This window comes from Notamacropus eugenii, chromosome 2 (assembly GCF_028372415.1).
Source record: "Notamacropus eugenii isolate mMacEug1 chromosome 2, mMacEug1.pri_v2, whole genome shotgun sequence".
In the NCBI taxonomy this organism is placed as follows: domain Eukaryota; kingdom Metazoa; phylum Chordata; class Mammalia; order Diprotodontia; family Macropodidae; genus Notamacropus; species Notamacropus eugenii.
Genome location: NC_092873.1, coordinates 345,697,995 through 345,716,890, shown reverse-complemented (window position 1 = coordinate 345,716,890; position 18,896 = coordinate 345,697,995). Strand labels below are relative to the sequence as shown.

The 18,896-nt window shown below is 38.6% G+C and overlaps 1 protein-coding gene across 1 annotated transcript; it reads left to right on the top strand.

Annotated features, from left to right (window-relative positions):
* The first annotated feature begins 430 nt into the window (after positions 1 to 430).
* METTL2A (methyltransferase 2A, tRNA N3-cytidine) lies at positions 431 to 17,227 on the top strand. The gene is made up of 9 exons (XM_072645902.1): positions 431 to 650; positions 897 to 988; positions 2,772 to 3,136; positions 4,401 to 4,450; positions 5,857 to 5,917; positions 7,291 to 7,430; positions 13,140 to 13,246; positions 13,490 to 13,555; positions 16,572 to 17,227. The coding sequence occupies exons 1-9, from the start codon at positions 541 to 543 to the stop codon at positions 16,724 to 16,726; spliced, it is 1,146 nt and encodes a 381-aa protein (XP_072502003.1). The 5' UTR covers positions 431 to 540; the 3' UTR covers positions 16,727 to 17,227.
* The last annotated feature ends 1,669 nt before the right edge of the window (positions 17,228 to 18,896 follow it).

The following is an 18,896-nucleotide window of genomic DNA, read 5'->3' as shown; positions in this document are numbered from 1 at the left end:
TCCTGAGACAAAGCCCTAAATCTAGTTCTTCATCTGTAAAGTGAGAAGGACGCGCCGCTGCGCTAGACGGAGATCGGACCGGATCGACGATTCCACTGACCCGGGGAGCTCCCGCGTGAGGAACAGGTACAGACCTTCTCTGAAACGTCGAGGCTTGGAAAAGGCCTGGACACTTAGGCCCTAGAATCCAAATACGTGACCAGATCAGGATTCGCTTCCCGGTTTTTGAGTTCAGCGGCCACGTCAAACCTCCCGAGGGAGAAGCCTGACTCCGCCCAGGGCTTTCCCCGATAGGCGGGGCTCCAATAAACCGGAAAGCCAGCCAAGAGAAGGCTCGAGTCGACCCCGCCCCTGTCTCCCCAGTCGAAGCCGAACTTCCTCCTTCTCCTCCAATCAGACCCTAGATTCTCCGTCTTCTTTTTCCCGCCCAGGCATTTAGCCTCTGCGCCTGCGCGCAGCCTTCCAGCCTTCGGTCCCCACCGGGATGGCTCTTAGGGGCCTTCGCTCCAGGGAGGAGGAAGCATTTCCGCTTCCTGCGTCATGGCCGACTGCTGTCCGGGGGATGTTTCCGCTGCTAAAGGCGGAAAGAGAGTGCAGTTTGGCACTCGGTTCTTGAACGATCCGGCCCGTGTTTTCCACCATAATGCCTGGTAACAGCCTCTCCCGCATCCAGCCCGCCCCCTTGCCTTCTCCTCCCTTTCCTCAACCCCCGTCCCTCCCCTAGCATCGCCATGGAGACGTCCTACGGGCAGCGGCAGGTCCCCTCCTGGCCGGAGGTCACGTGCTGCCGTCGGGGAGATCTCTTTCTTTCCTAGGCGGTGCCGCCACCCTGCAGGATGGCGTGGGGAGGGTCTGGCCCGCGGAGCCCTGACACACCGTATGCTTTTCTCCGACAGGGACAACGTGGAGTGGTCCGAGGAGCAGGAGGCGGCGGCGGAAAGGAGAGTCCGGGAGAACAGCGCCCAGCGGGTGCCGCCGGAAAAGCAAGGTGCTGCCCGGACCCCCGAGGGCGCTGTAACCTGAAAGGGTGGGGCGAGGGCCGGCCCGTAGCGTACGTGGGTCACGTTGGTCTGTAGGTGGGTCCGTGCCCCACGTCTGGAAACGCGGGCGTAACTTCCTTCCTTGGTTAATTATCCACATTTGTTCCTGTTAGCTATTTTTTTACCTTTATTTGCATTGTTGTCTTATTCCACCCCATCCCCTTGAATTAAAGGTTAAGGATTTTGTCTTTACTTATTTTTGTAGAATCTTAGATTTAGAGGTGAAAGGGACGTAGCGGACATTGAAAAACACACACACCCATTTTACAGATAAGGAAACTTAGACTTTGAGAGATACCCACTATTTTACTGTATTTTTCTTTATTTTGTTAAGTATTTTCAAATTACATTTTAATCTGGTTCAGGAACACTTGGGAGTATTGCATTGCAGCGTTGGATGCTTTTTCACTAAATTTGATGTTTCAGCACTAAGCCACGTTCGCTCTTCAGACCTCTACTACAGGCAAATCATTTGCTATACAAAAGGAACTTCAGTCAGCTTGCCATGTATATGTTATTTATTGTGTTTGTACTAAAAAAAATCCTTGATATTCTGAGCATCACATTTTGAGCATTTATCCCAATTGAGATACCTCTGTCAACAAGCATTTATTAAGCACTGTGCTGAACCCTAGGGATACAAAGACAGCTGCCATCTATGGCCCTCTCCTTAACCTTGTTTGTAGTTGAAACTTAATGTGATTTGACCGACTTGGTCACTTGAACAATATACTTTTGAAAATACATTTTCTCTGTGTGCCTGCCTGGATTACAAAGTGGGAGGTTACTCATCAGGTATTTATTTATTTTTTAAGCCTTCAGATCCCAGCTAATTAAGGGGAACAGGGTACATTTTATGTTTTTACTAAGTACTAGTCAGAAGATGTAGCAGTGTTCAAGTGTGAAATATCCTTAAAAAATAGGTTAAGAACATTTATTTTCTCTCCTTCCCAATCCCCTTCCTCCATAGAGCAGGAAGGGAGAAAACCCCTCTTAACAAATATGCGTAATCAAATGTCCCTGTCCAAAAATATTTTTCTCATTCTGTATTTTGAGACTATCACTTCTCTGGTAGCAAGGGGGTACTGTGCTTAGTTTTTAGTCATGGTTCGTCAGTGCATAGATCAGAGTTCTACAGTCTTTCAGAGTTGTTGGAAAATAGAATGTTGTGTTAGAACTGGCATTTACCATCAAATACTGGAAGGAAGTTGGGTCTAATTGCTTTTACCCAGAAAAGTTCTTCCAGACAGGTAAAAAAAGAATTCCAGTTCTAATATGGAGGTGAAACTTAAGTAAAGAAAGGAAGAGGAGAGTCTGATAAAGTAAAAATAGAATGTCAGTGTAATACCCTTTGTATAATATATTGGGTAATAGGGCAGAAAATCAAATGCCTGGACTACCCTAAAGAAAAAGCATCTTTTCTGCAGTCTGTGCTGTTTTGATTCTCTTCTGTCCTTTCATTCAGTAACTTTTTTTATTTCTCACAAGAACATATTTCCCTTTAGCTAAAGTTTCACTGTCTCTGCTTTTTAAAAAATCTGAAGTAATTTGAGGACCTATTAATTTGAAATAGTGTTGGGAAAAGCTTTTTATATCCATAAACAAATTAGTTCAATTAGATATCAAATATTTGGAAGATGGATTTTTATGACAGGTTTTGATTTGTAAAAGGGCTTTGTAAACCTTAAAGCACAATATATGTGAGTAATAATTATCTTTTTCTCTTTACAGTTGAATATGAAGTCAATGCACATGAATACTGGAATAACTTCTACAAAATCCATGAAAATGGTTTTTTCAAAGATAGACACTGGCTTTTTACCGAATTTCCTGAACTAACTCCTCGCTACAACCAAAGTAACCTAAAGAGCTTGCTATTAAAAGACAATGGCCATGAAATAACTGAACACAGAGGCTGTGGAGATGGGCTTGGATTAATAGTATCTAATACTCAAGAGCAGCTCAAGGCTTCTTCACACAACCTTGACCATAAGGAGCAGAAGCACCCTGTAGATGAAGCAACTCAGAAACTCGGTCATCTGGATATAAATACTGATGGTTTTCCTGGTTCCTCAGCCACCTATCGCATACTAGAGGTAACTCTCATGCATCAAACTTTAAAGTTAAATTTTAAAATTTAAATAATGAATTTATTGTACTTGGTACACTACAAATAACAGCAGGCTGAAGACTGCTGCTATTTGATGATGGCAGTGACAAAAATTAACCAGGCTTTTGCCTCTGGGTTGACACTCATATTACTCTCTTGTGTTTGGGATCTTTTAAAAGAAAAGTGGTCCAGACAGGACCAGACCAAAATTTTAGAGGTAATTCCACTTTGGAGTGGACTACCTTAAAATATATAGGGTTTCCCAAAAGTCTTAATACAGTTTTAAGCTATTAAAGCTTTAATAGCATAACTTTAAAACTATTCAACTTAACAAATTTAAGATTAAAACTCGTAGCCATCTCTAGGGTCGGGGGGAGAAAAAAAAGAAATTTCCGTGGTAGCTTTAGTATATGTTTAAAAGAAATAGCAAGTTTTACATAATAGGCCATTTCATATGCAGTTATCCAGAAATTAAAAGTAAAATAATTTTTTTTTTAATTATAATAAGATTTTTGGGATACCCTATAACCACCAAATGTCATTAACTAAAGTGATACTACAAAAAGGTTGTATGTTGTGTTATCTCTGTCATGTAAATGGTCCTAAGACAAGTGCTGTCCTGTAATGTTAAATCCTAAGGAGGTTTTACAAGCCTTGAAGTAATTTCTGCTCTCTACTGTTTATCATTCTAAGAACTCAAAAGCTATTATTAGGGTTTCCCAGGCATAAATAAAATCTTTTCAGTCTAAAATTGAACAATGAGTGAAGGGAGAGCTAGAATTGAGAAAGTGTCTATGTAGTATAATTCCCAGTACCAAACACTTCATAGGGATGGCCAGAAATACTTAGCAAAAAAAATGTTAATCCATTGTATTAGGGATTTTTCTGTGAGATTGTATTTCTGATTGTATAATGAAAGTTATTAGAAAAATAGTATTTATTTTAGAGCCAATTTTGTGAAATTCTTATCTGTTCTGTAAAGTGAAAGATAATTTCACTCTATTCTGTACCAGCTCTTTTTATCTAGAGAGTGTGTATTGTTGTCTTTTAGCCCTACTTCTTCTCAATGCCTAAGGTCAACTATTGTTTAGCTTTCAGAAATGGTGATTATATCAGTCTGAAGTCAGAGGATAGTGGTGGTGGGAGAGGAGTGAGGGGAACAAAATCTGCTTATTGCAAGCACATTATAACTGTAGTGGGTAAATAGTGGAATAATTGGAAACTTATGAATACAATTCTTCCCTCCGCAGGTTGGCTGTGGTGTGGGAAACACAGTCTTTCCAATTTTACATACTAACAAGTAAGTATTGCAAAACTTAAACATAACAGCAGAGAGATAGAAAATGAGTTTATTTTCAGCACCCTAATGTAATTTTAGCAAATCCAGAAATGATTATTTTATGTATTATTTTAACATGTGATACCTCTTAAGGCAGAGGTTCTTAACCTTAACCTTTATTGTGTAATGAGCTTTTTTGGCACCCTGGTGGGACCAATGGACTCCTTTTCAGAATCACACTTTTAAATGTGTAAAATAAGGTATGTAAGATTACAAAAGAAATTAGTTATATTGAAATATACTTGTCAGTTTTTTAAAAACACCTCTTTTCTGTAGCTTCCCAAATTAAGGCCATTTCTTACCCTAGACAACTAGCCTAAGGGTCCTCTACCTTAAGTGGAGGTGATAAAGATTGTTCCTTAATTTCCCCCTTCCCTATTTGCCACAAAGAGTGAGGATTCACCCTCCTTTCCTCTAGTCTTTTGCTCTCCATCCATTCTGGGTCTCATATATCACCTATGCTCCAGCCCCTAGAAGTAATTCTCTCTTTGCTATAATACCAAACATGCCTACATTTTACTAGCTAGATCTTCCTGATGTTTTTTGGTTGTTTTTTAATCATATTCACTATATATACATAATATAAGGTGACTAGCTGAACAAACAAAATTATATTCACTGCCCTCCAAGACATTATGAGATCATCAGATTGATAAACTGAGTTATTGTCACATTTCTAGGATAGAAGTTGTCTATCACACTCATTGAAGTTTTTGCAGGAAAAAAAGAGGATCTAGGGATAAGTGAGGAACAGATTGCCACACTATGAATTTACTAGGGAATGACCAAATAAAAGAGCAAGGAATCGTAATTTAGTTATGATTTGTAACATTTAAATACGTGCAGATCCTACAACGTTTAATTTGCTCTGCCTTTTAAGCATGAAGAGTAAATTGACTTTAGCTTGAACAGTTAGTGTTTTATAAATTTGAGTAAAATGGATTTTTGTTAATTTGAATGGCAACTGTTGTGAAGTGATAAAAAGGTAAATACTGTTTTAGAATGAACAGTAAATTATAGATATTTAATACAACAAACACCCTAAAGAGAATTGCTCTGCTTGTATTTCTGCTATACAAGGTAACTTGATGCTACAAGACAAAAGACTTTAGAGATTGCAAAGAAAAGTTTTAATCAGAATAGAACATAATATCACTGACAGCAACTAGTTTGTATCTGCTGCTATCACATGTATCAGTTCTAAAAACCCAAGAAAGGGAGAAAGAGCAAATAGAAATGTTGACCAGTTTATCTGCTTTTATGTCACTTTCCCTTCTCTAACTAATAATTGTATATTGGATAGAAATATAGTATCTTGCAATTGATGATTTAAAAAATGTCATTTATATTTCTTTTGCTTATTTTAGTGACCCAGGACTCTTTGTATATTGCTGTGACTTTTCTACCACAGCTGTAGATCTTGTCCAGGTAAGTAGAATATAATCTACCAGCAACTTTCACCTGAAGGAACTGTTGAGTAAACAGATAAATCTGTTAAATATCTCTTCATTAATTACCATATTCTCTTCATATTAAGGTTTAAAAGTAAAAAGTTTTTTGTTCTTTCTAAAATACAGGTCTGCTTGACTTTTTGCGTAAAGAAGGCCATATGTGGCCTCAAAGCCACAGGTTTCCCATCCCTGGTAGGTTAGAACCCCCATTTGCTAAAGACCAGGATGGTGTGTTGCCATAGAAAGAACATGAGTCTGTCTCTGCTATAAACTCTCTGTGTAGCTTTGATCAATTAGCAAACATTTATTAAGCATCTACTTTGTGCCAGGTACTGTGCTGGCCTTTCTGGGTCTCAGTTTCCATCTCTTAAAAAGGAGGGTAGACCAAATGCTCTATAAATAGCCTTCTCTAAAATGTTGTGATTCAGTTTTATTTAAGTTAATAAAATTCCATTAGAGTGCCTATTATGTTCACAATTCTTGAGAGAGATCACAAAACTAAGATATGACCCCTGTATTCAAGAGTCTACAATTAAATATTACAGTATAGTAGCAAAAGATGTCATAGTTTCTTTGATAACTAAACTGTATGTTTACTGTGTAAAAGCTGGTAAGAAAGGTGTCTTAGTTTCTTTAATAACTAAATAACTATGTAGAAGTTGATTTTCTTAATGAATGTTAGGGTTTTCTCTAATATTTTGCAGGCAGAAACATTTAAAAGACTAAGGACAGATCAATCTTTTTTAGCTTTGAACATTTTCATGTGTATTTTTAGTATCCTAAAGAAGCAGGTGTCTTCTTCCTTTTACTGTGCTGTCATCTTTTTTCCAGATCTCACTTCCTGTTGCACCAAGTGCAGCATTGGTTTAAATGATCAGACTAGGGAAATTAGTTTTGTAATTACCAATCCACTTAATTAAAAATGTTTTCCTTTACCCTCTTACTTAGCCCATATACCACTAAGTTCCCTAAATTACAAGCAGAGCACTTCTTCTAAGCATTAATGAGAGATAGCATGGCACAGTAGAGAGCCATCCTTAAAATTAAGAAGACTTGGATTCAAGTCCTGTCTTGCAAATGTATTTGCTTTGTGACCCTGGGCAAGTCACTTAACTTCTCAGTGTTGTCTCTAATACTGTATTTTGCAGAGAAAATGCTGACCTGCCTTAGAAGACAGTCTCCTCACCAAGGAATTGCCTTTATTAATGAAATCACAGGTCTGCTCCCTATCCATATAAGCATTAGAGCAATCATTTAGTGAGTTACCATTGCATTTCCTGCAAGGCGTGTTTCTCAAGATTATTGTTAACATTTCTACCCTTTTTGTCCTTATTGAAAATGTTGCTACAGACAAATTCAGAGTATGATCCTTCTCGGTGTTTTGCCTTCGTTCACGATCTATGTGATGAAGATAAGAGTTATCCAATGCCCAGGGAGAGTCTTGATATCATTATTCTCATCTTTGTCCTTTCATCAATTATCCCAGACAAGTAAGTCTTAGATCTTTCTGAAATTGGTCACAAAGACAAAACTCTGCTTGGTGATCATGTCTTCTATATAAAACTTAGCATATATGGTATAGGGACTCTCAGTTGAAAATAAATCAGGCAATGAGTATTTCTATATCTATAGAGACAATGAATATGTCTTAGCAATTGTTATTTCCACCTTCTAGCTACCCCTGGAACCATGGAAGAAACAACAAAATCCCTAAAGTGTATCTTCTTTACAATTCGGTTATTAAAATTTTGCCCTGTGTCATCAGATTAAGCAAATGAATGAAGCAATTTGTGAACTATAACGTGCTATTTAAATAGCATCAATTATAATATACCTTTGGAGACAGTGTAGCATAGTGATTATGTAGCCAGCCTTGGGAAGATCTGGGATTGAGTCCTTCCTATTGATGCATGAGAGTTGTATGATACTCAGACTAGGCAAATTACTTAATCTATCAGTGATCCAAACAACTCTGTTAAACTACAAATTGCAGAGTAGTTACTAGTCTACTAGTCCACTGGAGTGGACAATAAGGGTAGGTACAAGAGATGAGGTAGTTACGATGATTTGGCACCTGAGTGAATATGAGGGCTGAGGAATAAGGAAGAGACAAAAATAGTTGTAAGTTTGCTGATTTAGAAGACTGCAAAGTGCCTTCAACAGAATTAGAAAAGTTTAGAGAAGGAACAAATTTAGGAGGAAGTTAATAAATCCATTTAGACATATTGAGTGAGCTCCTGTTGAAACATCCAGGTAGCACTAGATATGTAAATTTAAGAGTCATTGGTGTAAAAATGGTTGTGGAACCCCTAAGAGAAAGAATAGAGAAGAGGACCAAGGACAGAACAAGGGGACAGGAGATGGAGGAGTATCCTGCATGGATACTTAGAATGAGCAGTCAAGTAGAAGAATTCTGAGCAGTGTCCATACAAGCCAGGAGAGGAAAGAATATCCTGAAGAGGGTGTGGTCAGTAGTGTTAAGAGATTCTTGGTACCTTAATATGCTTTTAAAATATTACAGTTGGCCATTTGAAGAGCTTTGGCATTTTGTTTTTTCTCTCCACAGAATTAAAAAATAAAAAAGGAAAAAGAGGTCTAGGACACTAGCTGGCAGGCAAGGTAGAATGTAGTGAAGCTGGGTTTTTTGTTTGTTTTTTTTAAGAATAGGAGACATGGACGTGTTTGTAGGCAGCAAGTAAGGAGCCAGCATATAGAGAGATTAAAGTTCATAGAGGGTGAATTACGGGAGGAACAATCTTATGGTGAAGATGAAACATGATGGGGCCAGAGGAGCATGAAGAAGGGATGTCTTTGACAAATAGAAGGGTTGTCTCATTAAAGACCAAGAGGAGATAGGGACAGTATTATGGGAAAGGTGAAATGAGAAGGAATTAAACAGGGAGCTCTCCGTGAATTGTCTCAGTTTCTTTTGGTGAAGGGTATGATGTGAGGTCCTCAGCAGAGGGTGTAGAGGAAGGAGTAGCATGGTGCTTGAAAACAGGTATCATGTCTTCCTTGAGTCTTCTCTAGACCAGATAACACCAGTTTCTTCACCCAATTCAAGGCCTTTCAATGTTGTTCCTAAACTTTGACACCCAGAACTGACTACTATATTCCACATACAGACTTGCATTCCTAAATGTACAGGTTATTTTCATTGATTGCATCATATATTGGCTACTTTCCAAAGCATAATGCTAATCTCATTTACATGCTTCCAAACTTTGCTATTGGATGAGTGCCTTTGGAGAGAATTTCGTGTAGGTAGCTCATCACATCCATGCTTTATGGATCTTGTAAATTTTAACCGGAAGGGTGACATTTTTAAACTCTGTTTCTTATCCCATTCTCCATCTTGGGGATCCACCTTAGTTTAGACTTCTGGCTTTCTCAATATTGGCTACAATAGTCAGTATTTGACTTTTGTGTTGTTTTGGTATAGGTAATGCAAGTTACAACAGTGTATGAAAAGAAATTCCTACAGCTAATAAATTCAGCCTGTCTTTTATATAATTATCACTGCCTTTAGGTTATGTACAGTTAGTTTTAGGTCCTCTCCAGTTGAACTTTAGATATTTTAAATTAATTTTGCCTCCTTATCAAAGCATTAATTTTGAATTGAATAATTGCTTAGATGGCATTTAAATTTTTTCTTTTGATCTCTGGAAAACAACAGTAGAACTCTGTTATGGCAAAGTTAGTAATTTCATTCATATAATAGGACAGTTCATGTTCTCTGAAACATCAATATGTGCCTCATGTAACTGCATATTTATAAGGCAGATGTTGTTCCTGTTTCTGATTGGACATGAGCTATCTAGGTATGATACGTTTGGAGCTAAGCCAAGAGTTGAGGATATTGGCTGCCAGAAGTCAAGAGTAAGTCAGTGGTTTAGAAACCCTTAAAACAAGACAGAGGCCAAGGAATTTGTAGTTAATGATGGTCATATGTATACCATTAATCTGAATGCCAAGTAATATAGGGTAGGGAGATTTGTCATTTTCTGTTGTTGGTGGCTAGTCAAAAGCTTAGGAGCAAGAGAGTTAGTCAAGACTATTTAAAACGAAGAAGCCTCAGGGATCAAGTTAAGAAATCAACAATTAAGAAGGTCACATAGTTCAAGACAATGACTTAAATACTCAGAAACACCAAAGTGAGCCTGATCCTAAGGGAAGGATCCAGTTATCCTCTAACTTCTTTTTATGTTTCCTGCTGGGTAACCTTGGCGCAACAGGTATATTTGGGAAGCATTTGCAACCAGAGAAATGCCTGTGCACCCTGATTCTGACCAGATCAGAGACAAAAACTAGAGCTAAAAAAATGGTTCCTATCATAAATGGATTCTACTGTATTTTTAAAGCATTGAATGAAGAAAATGCCCTGTCATTAGGGAGAATTTAATTTTCTTGCTTTTTTTAAAATTAATTTATTTATTTTTAGTTTTCAACATTCATTTCCACAAGATTTTGAGTTCCAATTTTCTCCCTATCTCTCCCCCCGCCGCAAGATACCATGCATTCTGATTACTCCTTCTCCTAATCTGACCTTTCTTCTATCACACCCCTCCCTTCCCTTATCTTCATCTTCTCTCTTTTCTTGTAGGGCAAGATAGATTTCTGTACCCCATTACCTGTATTTCTTATCTCCCAGTTGCATGCAAAAACAATTCTCAACATTCGTTCCTAAATTTTTGAGTTCTAGCTTCTCTCCCTTCCTCCCTCCCCACACATCCCCACTGTGAAGGCAAACAATTCAATATAGACTGTACATGTGTAGTGCAGAAGACTTCCATAATAGTCATGTTGTGAAAGACTAACTATGTTTTCTTCCATCCTATCCTGTCCCCCATTTATTGTATTCTCTCTTTTGTCCTTGTCCCTCCCCAAAAGTGTTTACATCTAATTACACCTTCCTCCCATTTGCCCTTCCTTCTATCATCTCCCCCACAGCCCACTTATCCCCTTCTCCCCTGCTTTCTTGTAGTGTAAGATGGATTTTCATACCAAATTGAGTGTGCATGTTATTCCCTCTTTAAGCCAAATGTGATGAGAGTAAGCTTCACTTTTTCCCCTCTCACCTCTCCCCTTTTTCCCTCCATTGAAAAAGCTTTTTCTTGCCTCTTTTATGAGATAATTTGCCCCATTTCATTTCTCCCTTTCTCCTCCCAATATATTCCTCTCTTACCCCTTAATTTTATTTTGTTTAGATACTATCCCTTCCTATTCAGCTCACCCTGTGCCCTCTGTCTAGCCAAATACTGAGAAATGTGTCAAGAATTACAAATATTGTCTTTCCATGTAGGAATGTAAACAGTTCAACTTTAGTAAGTCCCTTTTAATTTCTCTTTTCTGTTTATCTTTTCATGGTTCTCTTGATTCTTGTGTTTGATAATCAGATTATCTGTTCAGCCCTGGTCTTGTCATCAAGAGTGCTTGAAAGTCCTCTATTTCATTGAATGACCATTTTTTCCCCTGAAGTATTAGGTGATTCTTGGTTTTAATCCTAGTTCCTTTGATTTCTGGAATATCATATTCCAAGCCCTTTGATCCCTTAATGTAGAAGCTACTAGATCTTGTATTATCCTGATTGCATTTCCAGAATACTTGAATTGTTTCTTTCTGGATGCTTGCAATATTTTCTCCTTGACCTCGGAACTCTGGAATCTGGCTAAAATATTCCTAGGAGTTTTTCTTTTCAGATCTCTTTCAGGAGGTGATCAGTGGATTCTTTTAATATTTATTTTACCCTCTGGTTCTAGAATATCAGAACAGTTTTCCTTGATAATTTCATGAAAGATGATGTCTAGGCTCTTTTTTCATCATGGCTTTCAGGTAGCCCCGTAATTTTTAAATTGTCCTTCCTGGATCTATTTTCCAGGTCAGTTGTTTTTCCAATGAGATATTTCACATTGTCTTCTAAAAATTCTTTTGGTTTTGTTTTGTAATTTGTTGGTTTCTCATAAATTCATTAACTTCCATCTGCTCCATTCTAATTTTTAAAGAACTGTTTCCTTCAGTGAGCTTTTGAACCTCCCTTTCCATTTGGCTAATTCTGCTCTTTAAAGCATTTTTCTCCTCATTGGCTTTTTGGACCTCTTTTGCCATTTGGGTTAGTCTTATTTTTAAAGGTGTTATTTTCTTCAGCATTTTTTTGAGTCTCCTTTAGCACACTGTTGACTTTTCATGATTTTCTTTTATCATTCATTTCTCTTCCCAATTTTTCCTCCACCTCTCTTACTTGATTTTCAAAATCTCTTTTGAGCTCTTCCATGGCCTGAGACCATTGCAAATCTATTTTGGAGGTTTTAGATGAAGAAACCATGACTTTGATGTCTTCCTCTAATGGTATGCTTTGTTCTTCCTCATCCAAAAGGATGAAAGAAAATACATGTTCACCAAGAAAGTAACCTTCTATAGTCTTATTTTTTTCCCCTTTTTTGGGCATTTTCCCAGCCAGTTACTTGATTCCTTTGTCAAGTGGAGGTTATAATCTAGGGACCTGTAAGTTCTCAGTTCCTCCAAGGTGGCACAATCAAGGGAGAGGAATTTACTCCTCTCCTGACCTGCACTCTGCTCTGGGAGCAATCACAAGCATTTCTGTTCAGTATCTGTGAGTAGGGTTCTCTTTCTACAGCCACCTCTAACTCTACTATACTAGTGCTCCTCCTCACCCCAGGGCCACCACTCAGAGCTGAGATCCAGATCAGCAGCTCTATTCCCCCAGGGTCTTTTGGGCATAGGGCTCCAAAAATGAATGCTGCTGCTGGGGGGGCGGGGGGGTTGCAGGACTGTCTTCCCTTCTCACCCAGGTGAAAGAGCTTTCCCACTGACCTTTGAAGCTGTCTCTGGCATTTGTGGGTTGAGGAATCTGGGAACCACAGCTGCTACCCGGGATTCCTCACCCTGAAGCCTGCTCCAGTCCTGTCCCTGCCATGCCACGTGACCAAGGCTGGGCTGCACTCTGCTCTGAGCCCAGAGCAGTAGACCTTTCCTATCAGCCTTCCAGGCTGTCTTGGTCTGGAAATCTCTTTCACTCTGTCATTTTGTGGCTTCTGCTGCTCTAGAATTTGTTTAGTCATTTTTTACAGGTTTTTTATGGGCTATGAGAGGAGAGCTAAAGCAGGTCCATCCTTCTACTCCCAAACTTAATTTTCTTTATGGTCTTTTCCCCTTTTCTTCTTTCCCTTCCCCTCAAATAGGATGCAGAATGCCATCAACCGACTGAGCTGTCTTCTGAAACCTGGAGGTATGATTCTCTTGCGAGATTATGGCCGTTATGACATGGCTCAACTCCGATTTAAAACAGGTATTTCTGGACACTTAAGTTTTTTAAATTACATCTACTGATCTGTTCTGTTCTAGAGCCTACCTTGTCCATTGTAGGGGAAAAGATAGCAGGGATTTCAGAATACCCTGTGTAACTAAGAAAGAATGGTGTTCTCTGCCTAGAAAAAATATCTTCTTGCACAGTTACTGGTAATTGAGTATTTTCATATAAAAGAGAAACCTTAACCACATGACCTTTGCAACCTGTCAATCTCTTCTCTAGGTCGATGTTTGTCTGAAAATTTTTACGTAAGAGGTGATGGTACCAGAGTTTACTTCTTCACACAAGGTATGATGTATCTTCAATTTACTCTGTTGTACTTAAGATCCTTTTACTCCCATGGTTTAAACAGACCACAGACGCTCTGCAAATGTTACCCAAAGGAACACCTTTACTGTTAGAATTGTTGACTGAGCCAGGACCTCCAGGCACAAGGTGCAAATGAACATGCTGGCAGTTCTTTCCTAGTAGAATAACAGTAGAGAGCTGAAGTGAAGCATTCTGCCATTGCTAGCAGTGAAAGCCATCTTAAGTAGCTGTTGGTGCTATTCCCATCAGCAGCAGCTTATTTTTTTCTCTCTCCTCTTCCTCAGACTCCTCTTGTCTTATTTTCTGGTCTCTTCCCTTTCCTCAGCCCCTTCCTCCTATTCATTCATTTCTTCCCTTTTCCCTTCATGTCTCCTTCTCCTGCTCCCCCACACGTGTACACTGTTTTACCTCCAGATATTTCTCAGTTCTGCATTGGGCCCTGAGGTTGCTGGCTTTTCTTAATTTTAAATGATTTGTGGATTCCCATTATATTGAATAATATGCTATTCTATGTCCATAGGCATCCATTTTCTTTAAGTTATTAGGTGAGCAATAGTGAAGTTTCTCTATTTCACGACTATAAATTGTTTTAGGTTGGCATATTTCATGTTCCCCAGAACTTGGTTATAGTCGTGTAATGGGACGTGGAAATTTAACACCACCACCATTCTGAGAAATTTTGTTTCTGTTTCAACTTTCCGTCCCAGCTCCCTTCAACCAAATGTTTGATCAGTGTTCTAGATGCTCAGGATGGAGGGGGATACAAACAGCAGCTACCTCCCTCCTTTACCAGCCTCCTCTTGATACAAAGCTTGATAGCTCCTTCATCTCTCCCTCTCTTTACTTGAAGCTGCAGAATAATTAAAGGGACAAAGGACATGCACAGATAGCCTGTCAAGAGACATAATATAGTTAGAAGCTCTGTCCTTCAAATGACCAGAAAAAAGCTTTCCTCCTTCCATCTGCATTGACCTGTGACAATTTACATATCTATAAAACAAGATCTCCAAGGTCTCTTCCAGCTATTAAAAATGTGATTCTTCACAGAGACTCTTCTTTGTACTTTGACCTATCAGATTCCGATGGCCTCATAAATCATACTCTGCCTTATCTTTTCCCTACTTAAAAATAGAGGTAAACTTTTATAGAGACAGGCACACACATGCACACATATGTATAGTGAAACCATTTAAAGTACTTCCACAATGTAACATCCTTAAACAGGGGGTTCTCTATGTTTGCCACTGGTCTCTTCTGCCACAACCAACCAAGGAAACACAGAGAATTTTCTAAAAAACTTAAACCTCGGGATCAAAACCCAACCTCACATCCCCATTCCATGTGCCAGGTCCTCTATAGTATGTCTCTAGCACATTATAGCCCTCTTTCAGCCTTTTTAGATGTAAAACCTACTTTTACTGTAATGTGAAGAATTACACAATTAAAGCAAGACGTGGTTTTGTAAGTTACAGTCACAGATTCTGCTCAGCACTACATCTCATGAATCATTTGCTCATGTGCCACCTTTTATGAAAAGTCTTTCCTGATCCCCCTACAGAGCTCTAATCTCATCCAAATTAGGGTATACTTAGAGCAGTGGTCTCCAAAGTAGGGGCTAGAAATTAAAGAGTGGGACAGTGAGTAGCATTCCACTTGCCTCATGATAACAGATCATGGAGCTTGTTTCTAAGCTACATCTACCGTTTTCTCCTAACACTTCCCCTCTTTTGCCCTCTTCTGCTACTGTGAAGATCTGCTTACTTTGTGCTAAGTGCTGGAAATACAAATAGAAACACCAGGACAATCTCCATCCTCAAGAAATTTGTGTTTTAGTGGGGGAGATAAAACATGTAAGAAAATTTAGCTTCAGGGCAGAGGAAGGTTCAGAAGTTCTAAAGGTCCAGTGGTAAGATACATGCTAAGATTTAGAGGTCCTTAAAGTGCCTCAGCCAGGCATATGGAAATGCCTGTGAGTCCAGAGGACATCCAGCAAATCAGATGATAAGGTTTGATGATCCTCTGTTTCAGCAAAAGAATTGTCACTGGTGACTCATCATTGTGATGTAAGCAGTCATATTGCTCTTCCTTCCCAGCAACCCAGTGGGGCTGGGTGAACTGAAGTTGTAGGAGGAGTGAAGGAAAGATAAGGGAAGGAAGAGGGCCTTATACTGTCTGTGCCTTATACGTTGCTCTTCAAAACTTTCCCTAATAGCTTGATCAAGGGCACCACTATCCTTTTAGTCTTCCAGGTTCACAACCTAGGTGACTTGTTAAACTCATGACTCTGATTGCGCATATCATCACCTTCCAAATGTCATTTCTAGCTCCACATAGGACTATAGATAGCTAGTAGGAACCTAATAAGGTCCAGTCCCCTAATGTAGATGAGGGCACTGAGGCACACAGAGAGGTTAAGAGACTTTTCTAGTCACACAACTAGCGTTTGAGACAGATTTGGACCCAGGTCTTCCTTACTTCCAAGTCTAGTGCTCTGTTTACTACTCTTCTCTCTCATCTGTCCCCTTCTTGCTGTTCACGTAACCATCGCCCTGGTTTGGCTCTTACTACCTATCACTTTATCCTTTGCAGTAGCTTCATAATCATTTTCCCTGCCTCTGGTCTCTCCCCTCTCCAATCGATTGTCCACACAGCTACCAAAGTGATTTTCCTAAAGGGTCAGTCTGGTCATGTCATTCCCCCACTCCACAATCTCTCTGTTGCCATTAAAATCAAGCTTTATGTCATGTTTATCTCATTTTTGAAATTTTAAACTATTGTACTGCAATAGCATTGTACTACATTTAATTTGTAAATAAATGGGGGTTCATGATCCAGACTTTTGGAGACCACTGACTCAGCATGTTCAGATTTGTGGAAGGAAGAGCAAGCATTTCATCATAGGAAAATTATAAGTTTATGTTCATATGTGCTATGATGAACTGAATGTTTTTCTGTTGGACAAATAATTTTGCCAATGTTATTTTTCCTAAACCAGATGAACTAGATACACTCTTCACTGCTGCTGGATTGGAAAAAGTTCAGAACATGGTGGATCATCGGCTCCAAGTAAACCGGGGGAAACAACTGACAATGTATCGAGTTTGGATCCAGTGCAAATACCGCAAACCCTTTTCCCCAAACACAAGCTGAGCGGAAACAACTAATTATCTTGTTAGACATTGGAATGAGTATTGCACTCATAAGTGATAATATTTCTGTGCCTTTTTATAAAGAATAGAGGATTTTTATGATCACAGTATTTTGTGTCAACTTCTTGTGGAATATTTTAAGAATCTATAGATCAGCAAGCTTTCAATTTGAAAAATTACTTTTTATCTACAATTTTTATTTGAGCACTTCTTTTGACTTTGTATGTTTGCAAAGTGCTTTAGGACTGATTTTATTCTTTTCCTGCTTTCTTGACCTGATGTCTTAACATGTGCTATCCCTTAACACCTGAAGAACACTTATCTGTGGGAATCTTGAAATGTGTAAACTCCAAGGCGTTAATTTACAACAAACTTTCAACTTAGCCCTTGGCACCATATTTATTGTACTGTGTACTAGAGTTAAGATACTGGGCCAGATTTCCTATCATTAGTTTTTCGTTTGGTTTTTTAATAAAAATGAATGCATCAGAGTACAAACATAGATCATCTTTGAAACATCTTCTTGGTCTTACAGTTCAAGTTTTGTTGATGACTTAGTTTGGAGAAAAGATAAGGAAAGATAGATGAGAAAAGTCATTCCAATCTTGAGATTAGTTGACCAAAGAAGTTTTTGTTCTTTCATCACTTTAAATTTATACTGCATTTATGAAAGTTGGAGCTTGATACAGTGGAAGATCTTTGTACTTAGAATTAGTGTAGAACTGATTTTGAATCCTTAATTAGCCTTGTGGCCATGAGTTATTTAACCCTTTTGAACCCCTTATCTCACCTGTAAAATGGGACAATGCTACTTGAGATCCAGACATAAATTTCCTCCATGTCCTTGTATTGTAGAGTACAAATCCATTGGGGGACTTAGTATAGTATAATTTTGAGGCACCTCACATTTGCAAGACCCCCTGAAAAGATTCTCCATCTAGTATTCTGATTCTTGAATATCCTAATTTTGCCTTCAGTAATTCCCTAATGCAGAAATGTTTAACATGGAATCTGCAAACTTCATTTGTTTAAAAATATTTTGAGAACTACTTCAATATCATTGGTTTCCTTCATAATCCTATTTTTTTTAATGCATTTTAAAACGTTAGTCTGAGAAGAGGTCAATTAGTTTCACAACTGCTACAAGAGTCCATGACACAAAAAAGATTAAAAATTCCTGCAGTAGAGAAAAAAATTTATATTATAATTGAGTAGTCCTTTTTTCTGATGTACACTCAGCTCAGTTACTTTTGAGGTAACATTTTTTGTTTGAATGTTTAAGAACTAATATCTGTTGTATTACTACACTCATTTGATCAAGATTATCCACCTAGTTTGTTTCTTAATGCAGCTACCCTGAAAATGCTGGTGCTTAGCATTTCACTGAGAACATATTTATATCTTATAAAATGTGTTGGGTTTTTTTTTTTTTAATCGACCTAGCCATTTCTTTTCATGACATGAGTATAAACAGTTTGTCTAACATCTTTGTGGACTGTTGGTCTATAGGAAGTTTTCCTGCTATCCTACATATCCTAAGTAATCTTCCACATGAATTCCAGTCTTGAAACCCTACAGCTCTTTGAGGACTTTTCTGAATTTGTTTTCTTTTCAAGTTAACTTTTCCTAGTGAGTGCTAAGTAAGAGCTTGTTTGGATTCTCCTAATGTATTGTCAGGGATCCTTTGGTGTAATTTCAGGTGCTCTGTGAAATAGGGACCTAAAGGAAATTTGTCTGCACCTCCATTGAGTTGTGCCTAACTCACAATATCCCCTACAGACCTCACTGTCAGTTATCAATCAAAAAGTATTTACTAATGCATAACTATTTGGCAGGCCCTTTGCTAATCTCTGAGGGATACAAGGAAAAGCAAAACCAATCTCTTGATCAAGGACCTCACATCTTAAGGGAGAAGCAACATATATGAATATAGATATGTTATCCATCATCTCCTACATGAGAAGACATTTGTGCTGAGTCTTGAAGAGGCAAAGAACATTCAAGGCCTGAAAGACAACCAGTGCAAAGTCAAGAGATGCAAGAGATGTACTGTCACATAAATAGAACAAGTAGACCAGTATATCTGGGTCATCATGTGCAGGGGAGTAAAATAAGACTAGAGATGGGAAGGGGTCAGGCTGTGAAGAAGTTTAAATGTCCAACAAAGTATT

What these genes read in the sequence shown, in the direction of transcription:
- METTL2A (XM_072645902.1), top strand. Translation starts at nt 541, where the DNA reads ATGGCCGACTGCTGTCCGGGGGATGTTTCCGCTGCTAAAGGCGGAAAG. An exon ending in GTTTTCCACCATAATGCCTG is followed by an intron (nt 651 to 896) that starts GTAACAGCCTCT and finishes TTTCTCCGACAG; the next exon opens with GGACAACGTGGAGTGGTCCG. An exon ending in CCACCTATCGCATACTAGAG is followed by an intron (nt 3,137 to 4,400) that starts GTAACTCTCATG and finishes TTCCCTCCGCAG; the next exon opens with GTTGGCTGTGGTGTGGGAAA.